At 29.8% G+C, this 8,449-nt stretch overlaps 1 protein-coding gene across 2 annotated transcripts; it reads left to right on the top strand.

Annotated features, from left to right (window-relative positions):
- Positions 1 to 6,090: 6,090 nt before the first annotated feature.
- On the top strand, positions 6,091 to 8,317 carry LOC120118475 (reticulon-like protein B16). Of its 2 annotated transcripts, none has more exons than XM_039138506.1 (5): positions 6,091 to 6,765; positions 7,180 to 7,360; positions 7,448 to 7,592; positions 7,676 to 7,745; positions 8,033 to 8,317. In XM_039138506.1, exons 1-5 carry the CDS (start codon positions 6,627 to 6,629, stop codon positions 8,185 to 8,187), a joined length of 690 nt encoding a protein of 229 aa, XP_038994437.1. In that variant the 5' UTR covers positions 6,091 to 6,626; the 3' UTR covers positions 8,188 to 8,317. The 2 variants fall into 2 exon arrangements, with proteins under 2 accessions (XP_038994437.1, XP_038994438.1); XM_039138507.1 differs by having other exon boundaries at positions 6,096 to 6,765; positions 7,451 to 7,592.
- Positions 8,318 to 8,449: the final 132 nt, after the last annotated feature.

Below are 8,449 nucleotides of genomic sequence, written 5' to 3'. Positions count from 1 at the left end.
AGGCAATAATAGTTAAAGGTGAGACAAAATATATAAAATATCATAAATATATTAAAACATTTAAAATAATTCAAATGAAATCATAAAACATTCAAACCGAATATCTAATGCTTTTCTCTTCATCATAAACCTGAAAATAATTATCTCATGATTTTCTAAAAAATCATCACAGTCAAATTTCAAACAGAATAATCAATTAATATTCCTTTACATTCAAACAAATTTCAGAACTTTTATATTTTCTTTTTACAGCTCAAAGTATATTCAAGAGAATGCAATGTATGTTAGTCAGACGAGTGTGCGTAATAAGCACTTCAGTGCTTTTATCAGAATCAGAATGTGTAGTTCAGTGCAATCATATCATTCGCACCAACAATGCTATACACACTATATCAATGTACCAATAAGAATTAGATCCACTTCACCTCATGGCATTCCAATTGTACCTATGACTCTCAATGCAACATACAATGGCTTTTATTTCGATTCACAATTCAATTAATAAGTATCATGTCAATACCAAAATTATTATCAAAATACAATCGCAAAATATAACATGGACAGTTCATACCCGAAATCATTTCATAAAACTTAGTAAAATATTATGGAAATAATTCCATAATTAAAACATGAACTATAACTTTTAAAATAAAATCATATAAGGTTGACTTATCGCAAGTCGTCATCGATCAGAATAATTAAATAAATAAATTGCACTCACATTTGCCTCAGTACAAAACTTGTATGCAATAATCCTAATCACGAGCTTTGTCATCTCCTTTCGGATCGTTCAGATCTCTAGGTTTATCGTGGTCTGACAATACCAAATAATAACACAAAGTGTTCGAAGTGCATATTAGTATCGTACTAGCATAAGCTGATTTTAACATTATAAAAATCTATAAAATAAAAATCGAGATTAAATCGATATTAAACTAAATCATATCTCCATTATAATTTCCAACTTCTCAAAATACTCATCCAAATCCATGAATATTTATTTTCATCCTTAACCCTTCGTCTTTTGCTAATTACATAAATAAGCCACAAATTATGAATTCTTTTTAGAATTCACCTCAACATTTCCATTTAATTCATAATGGTCTTCACCATTATGATCATTGCACATTAATTACTAAAATTCCAGCAATTTAATAAAATACCCAAATCAATACTTCAACATTCAATACATTCTAATTTCAACCCAAACTTTCCTAAACTTTCTATTTTCACTCCTAACTTTATAAATTTGTAATTTTCTCCCAACTCAATGATTAAACTTAAAATTCAGCACATTAATAATATTTCCAGCATTGAAATACCCTGTTCAAAACAGTACCAACACTTTTGCAAAATCATAAACAAGTCCCCAAGGTTTTGGGACATTTCGAATTCCACCATCACAATTTAACCAAATTGTGATTTGAGTCCAATTAACTTTCCAACTTAAAATTTCCAGCATATACTTATTAAAAATCAACATTAAGTACCTTAAATTGCACATTAATACATTTAAGTCTCACAATTCTCATAACTTGCAAACTAGCTCTTTTTCTAGTTCAAGCTTCCAAATTGATTCAAATCAACCTCCAAATCACATGGAACATTTCTAATATTCATTCTAGACCATAGGAAATATTTCAATAACTTTTTCCCAACATTTTTCACTATGGCCGAATACTTCATGCTGTCTAGGGAGAACTTTTTGTTCAATTTCAAGCATGAATTCAACCTCATATGATCAAATTCATGCATTTCCAATCATCACAACATCAAATTAAATAATAATCCAGTCATCCCCATAAATCCTAGGTATGGTCGAACCTCATACAAGCATAAATAAATAATTTCAATCATCACAAATGCCTTAGAATTAATCTCCAACCTTAAAAACATAAAACTCTTTAATCAATTCTTTAAAATCATCAAACCCTACATAAACCCTAATCACTAAATCTCAATACACAAGCATCTTTACCATGAGATATTGGTACCAATTGATAGAGAATTTCTTGTAGAATAATTCTCTATTTCACAACTTAGTCCAAAAATCATTCAAATTGCTTTTAAAATCAAAACAAAGTTTTCTCACCTTGAACAATGGAGGTTTCGGCCTTGTGGAAGAGAGAAGCTGAAAATTGTAAAAATTTCTTGATTATTCTAGTATATTTTAATCATACACTTGGCTTAAAAACTAAAATAATTGAATTTTAATTCAATTATTAAGAAATTTTATTTTTTTCCATTAATGAAATTTAAAAATTACCAATTGACATTTCCCTATTCTCCATTAAAATATTCCTTGGTCAAAGATGAATCGAATTGACTTTGGCCATCCAATTTTCAAAAATTCCATTTTAGTTATCCGATTTCGATGCGAACTTTATCGCTTTATAACTTTTAACACAAATCTCATACCGAAAATCCAATTACCGTGAAAATTCTTGTTTTAGGCCAAACTTTTCATTTACATGCTAAAATATATAAATTTTAAAATCACATTTTTGTTACTTGAACTTTTATATAGTTTATACTTTAGCCACTAAACTTTCAAAACTTACATTTTAGTCACTAGACAAATTTTGGGGTATTACAAAGGCATTAATCATTTCTTTTAGAGTTCAATTTTTCTACTTTACTACTCCATTTGATTGAAGAGAATACGGTGGTGTTACTTCGTGAATAATACCATGTTGTGAACAAAATTCACCGAATGATTCAACATAGTCACCACCATGATCACTTATTACCATCTTAATCTTTTTATTAAGTTGATTTTTGACTTCCTACTTATATAGTATAAAATTATCCATAATTTCATATTTTCTCTTAAACAAATACATAGAATTACTTTATGTTATCGTTGATGAATAAAATATTTATTCTTCCTCTCAATTGAAAAAAATTTAAGTCACAAAGTGAATTAAATTAAGCAGTTTGATATTTCTTTCAACAATTTGAAAAGACGACCTTGTTAACTTTGCCTCAACAAATGTTTCACATTTATGATTATAATTAATATGAAACAAAGGAATGTGTTCTAAGTTAATTAATCTCCGCAGAGCATTATAATTAACATTTCCAAGACTACCATGTCATAAATTAAATGACTCAAGCATATAAACAGAAGAAGAAACTTTATTCTTATTCATACTTTTGGCATTTAGAAAGATAGCATTAAGTTTCCACATATCATTTAATACATATCCTCTACTCACAAACATTTTCCCTTTAGACAAAATCAACTTTTGGGATTCAAACACCATTTTAAAGTTGTGAACATTTGTGAGTGTTCCAGAAAAAATGTTTTCCAATATGTCAGCTACATACAACACATTTTACAACTTGAGTTCTTTGTCAAAAGTAATCTTCAAGACTACAATATTGTTTCCCTTGATTTCAAAAGTCACAACATTTACCATGTAAAACTTCTTCCCATTGTTGCAAGGTGTTAATTTAGAAAAAAGAGTCATTGTCGCAACAAACATGACACATAGCTCCAGTATCAAGCCATTATTCTCTTGGATTGGAGATAACCAGGTTGACTTTAGAGATCACATCACATAGATTTATATCATCCACATCCTTAGTCACTCTTTCCACAACATTAGCCTCGTGAACTTTGACTTTCCTTTGATGTTGCACTCAGAGGATTTGTGCCCCATCTTTCCACAGTTAAATCATTTCCCTTGGAATTTCTCCTTATTGGAAATTCTACCTTTAGGTCCTAGCTTCGACCTTTTTTAGGTTATTTTTCCTTCTGAAGTCCCTAACTTCTACCATGTTTGTCTTAGCCTCTTTGAAGGTTTCTTTATTGAGATTTTTGGCATTAACTCTATCGTTCTCTTCTACTCAAAGTCTAAGAACCAGTTCTTCTAAGGTCATTTCCTTCCTTTTGTGATTCAGATAATTCTTGAAGTTACTCCATTTACGAGATAATTTCTCAATAATGGAGACTACCTGAAAGAATTTGCCTATGATCATTCTTTCAGCAAGAATTCCATTAATAATTAGTCGGATATCCTTCACTTGTTTTATTATTGGTTTAGATTCAACCATAGTAAAATTCAAAAACTTGGCAACTAAAACTTTTTAGCTCTGACATCTTTAGCTTAGTATTTGTGGTCCAATGCCTCCCATAATTTCTTAGTTGTTTCATGACCAACATGTACTAGATACAGGAAATCTTGTAGGTTATTCAAAACTACATTCTTACATATATAATCTGTGTACTTCCAAGCTTCATCAACATTGAAAGTAGTAACATTGTCTACTTCTTCTCTTCTTTCTTTAAGAATGAGAGAATCTTCCTTTAAGAACTTTGAAAGTTTCATTGTGGTCAAATAGAAAAATTTATTTTGTTACCTCATCTTGAAATTCTCTCCGCAGAATTTTGCCAACTTTTCATTGTGGTTAACTGCCACCGTCAATTGACTCGCATTTAGATTTGGATTCTGAACTGGTACCACCATTTTAGCATCCAAATTGGATAAATTGGTAGAGTTTTCTGCCTCCATTTTCTGTAAAAGAAACAGAATCAGAATTAGAAATAATTCAAATATACAAAAATTAATTATTGTTTATTTTAGATTGTGTTATTGGACATAATCAATAATCTGAAACAAAATTAGTAACCAAAGTTACTTTCATGACTATTTCTGTTAAATAGATTTGTACACTTTGAGATTTTAGCAAACCCGTTAAGACAATAAGATAAATCCTGAAACAAATTTAGGGTATGCTTGTTTTACGTAAAACATTTTCCAGAAAACGTTTTCCTCATTTTTTCAGTGTTTGGTTGGAGGAAAACTAGTTGGTCAACATAAAACATTTTTCTGATCAATAGAATTTCCTTTGTGTTTTCTGAAAAATGAGTTACGATGTGATTTTCTATCAGTTATTTTCGGAACTTTTCACTTCAAAGAATAAATACTCAAATAATTTTATTATATGAATTTAATATTAATATAATATTTTAATATCATTTAATCAAAATATTAATTATTAAAATATTTAAAAAATATTTATTAATATTTTTAATAATATAATATTATTTTTTAATATTATAAAAGTAATATAATCGATTATATTATATTAATATAAGATATTATATTTTAATAATATATAATAAATTATTAATAAAAAATATATTATTTATTAATTTCATAAAATTTATAATATTTTTATTTCAATATAATATACTAATCTTAATATTTTTGTTAATATTTGTAATATATAATTTCTAAAAATTCATCAAGTAGTGGAAAATAGTTTACACAATCTCTTCCAAACACCGTAAAACGTTTTACAGAAAATATAATTCATTTTAAGGAAAATATTTTTTGGAAATTGTTTTCAGTCCCCTCAATTTTCAAATCATCTCGGATTAAGAAAGGTAGAAGAGTAATAAATTTATCTTAAACATTATTATTCAATATAACAATCCGATACGAAATTTTCAGTCACTCCTTGGTGCTCGAGATTATTTGGTCGCCTGTCTCCTAAGACACAACAATTAGATGATTAGCTACAGTAGCACAATAGCAGAAATCAAAAACTATTATTGCCTTCGTCTATAAACGAAAAACTAAGAAGGAGAAAAAATATTTCTTTCAAGAAAATAAAAGTTCTTGAATTCTGATATATGAAAAAAATCTATCAGGTTAGCTCAATATTTATAGAGGATTTTCAAGAGAATTTAGCTTCAACCATATATATTTTAATATCCAAATTTAAACAGATAACAATATATTTTAATTTAAAATATTCAAAGATATAAACTTCTTTTACTATTTAAAGTTAAATATATATTATTTTAATTTAAAATATTCAAAAGATATAAACCTTTTTTACTATTCAAATTGAGATAAATATTATTTTAATTTAAAATATTTAAAAAATATATAATTATCTTTTAATATTCAAAGTTAAATAGATAATATATATATTTTTAATTTGACATATTTAAAAAATAATTATCTTACTAATATTCAAATTAAAGAATATAAATTTAATATATTTTAATTTATAATATTAAAAAATATAAATTTAATATAAATATTAAATCCATAAATATAATTCAACTTTCTTTCCAACGATTTAAGAAAGGTAACCTTAAAAGTTGCAAATGAGCATTAGAGGAAAGACAACAATAATCAGACGGATATAACATTGGTGGCCTCAAACAATGTAAAAATGATTGTTGAGACAGGGACAGGGACAGGGACAGGGACAGGGAAGAATCAAATATAAAATAAACCAACAAATTCAATTGGTGAATTTCCGAACCGTTAATAAAGCAAACCGCCGATGAGAGAAACTAATTTCAAGATGTTTCGGAATTTTACTGCCCTTTGAAACAAATATACAGTGTTGACTAAATCAAATGGGATAGAGATGAAAAGAGAGAAACGAACTTTCTTTTCTTCCCAAACAAAACAATTTGAAAAGTAGGGTTTTTTCTTCTTTACCTACGCCGGTCAATTCTGGTGAGACAACTGCGACCCGGTAATTTGGTTAATAGAGGGAAAGCTTGGTGCAAGAGTCGAAATTCTTAGTTTTTCATTTTTGGGTACAAGTTAAAAGCTGAAAAAAGGGAGTCGATTTGCATTGCATCATTGCAATTGATGGAGAATTCGGGTAACGATGATGGGGAAGAGACGAGAAATCACACAATATCTTCCATTTCTTCAGTAGCATCCTCCGATGGGTACCGTTTGTTTGGTCGTCAAGGTTCTCTTCGCCAATTTTTGGGCGGTGGCAAAGGTAACAAAATGCTTTCTTTCACATCCAGTATTCTCTTTCAATCAAACCAACCTTTTTTTCTCAACTTAGTTGTGTTTCATTTAGTGTTTTATTCCAATTTGTGGATGGACATATAGAAGAAACTGAATCAAGTTCTCCCTGACGGGACACTGCTATCCTTGGAAGCCAAGTTTCCATTTTACCTCTGCTCACTCCGCATGTATTTTCATTCACTATTTATCTGTTTTTATAGGTGAAAATGTATGGGTTTTAAGAATTATCTCCTAACATTCTCTTATTAATAATCAATAACGAGTATGGTTCCAGGGAAATCTTGTTGCGTGGTATGATATTGTTGCTCTAAGTTTACCCTTAAGATACTGGTGCGTTTGTTTTGTGTGATAAGTTAACTAATGTAGGTTCTCATGTTCCTAGCGGCTGATATACTTTTGTGGAAGCGGCGGAGTGTTTCTTTCGGCATCATTGTCATCGCTACGGTTGCTTGGCTCATAATTGAGAAGTCTGGATTATCCTTGTTGCTTATTTGTTTGGATATTTTGCTTATACTAATTGTGGTGTTGTTCATCCATGCCAACTATGCTGCTTACAGAAATAGGTATATGACTAATGCCTCTTTTATTTGTTTATTTTCCTTTTGAACACTGAATCTGTTTTCAACAATGGTGTCTGTTTATTATTTAAGCGGACAAATAGAAACATTTCCGGAACTCGAATTGTCGGAGGAAATGATTAGCACTGTCGCAGCATCATTTCGTGTTAAAATCAATAATGTGCTTCTTTTGGCTCATGATATTACTATTGGCCAAGATTTTCATCTTTTCTTCAAGGTCGGTTCATGTAACTTTGTACTTCAACAAAGGGAAACAAAATCAACGTTCAAGCTCACTCCTTTTTATCGCTCATTTGGCAGGTTGTGATTTGTCTGTGGCTCTTGTCTGCCATTGGTAGCTATTGCTCTTTCTTCACACTTGCCTATGTTGGTAAGCAAGTTCATCACCTTATGGACACACAGAAATATATATTGATTTGGTTGGGGTGGGGGGCGGGGTTCACTGGGCATACCTTTGTTCGACATTTACACCTGAGGCCGAGTAAGATAGATTATTAATTCGTGTATCTAAAATTTCTAAACCTGATATCAAGCTCCAGTCACAAATCAATTGCAAAATGAGAAGCATCTGTCAATGTATTTTCGCTCATTATATGTGTAAGGAATCTTAAATTATGCTCTAGTTTAAATGTTGTGTTTTTCATGTTCCGATGGCAGGAACTGTCTTATCTGTTACTCTTCCAGCCTTCTATGGAAAATATGAACAACATGTGGATAAATACTGTGGAATGATGCATCGAAAATTTTCCCAGCACTATAGGATAGTGGATGAAAGTGTGATGAGAAGAATCCCGTTGTTTATGCAAAGATAAAAACATCCAGGTCTCGCAGTTTACATAGAGACTGAACATGCTTGACTCTTGGTGTGTCACTGATTGATACAATGTCGACGATATTTCACATCTTTTGTTCTCTGTTATGTTAACTACATGTTTCACCGTCAGTTGAGTAGCAATGTCTGGTAAATGGTGTTCGTCTATATTTGTTAGTTTGATATTTTCATTCATTTCATAGCATGGCTCTGATGAATTAAAACAAAAGCCAAACAAATGGAAATATCCTTGATCATGAATC

The sequence above is a fragment of the Hibiscus syriacus genome, unplaced genomic scaffold (genome assembly GCF_006381635.1).
Source record: "Hibiscus syriacus cultivar Baekdansim isolate YM2019G1 unplaced genomic scaffold, ASM638163v2 tig00110328_pilon, whole genome shotgun sequence".
Taxonomy (NCBI): Eukaryota; Viridiplantae; Streptophyta; class Magnoliopsida; order Malvales; family Malvaceae; genus Hibiscus; species Hibiscus syriacus.
The sequence above is the reverse complement of the archived record's forward strand: the minus strand, read 5'-3'. Positions and strand labels throughout refer to the sequence as shown.

Coding starts and splice junctions, on each gene's coding strand:
- LOC120118475 (XM_039138506.1), top strand. CDS start 6,627: ATGGAGAATTCGGGTAACGATGATGGGGAAGAGACGAGAAATCACACA. Junction 7,593..7,675: donor ATTTTCATCTTTTCTTCAAG/GTCGGTTCATGT, acceptor CTCATTTGGCAG/GTTGTGATTTGTCTGTGGCT. Junction 7,746..8,032: donor CTTCACACTTGCCTATGTTG/GTAAGCAAGTTC, acceptor TTCCGATGGCAG/GAACTGTCTTATCTGTTACT.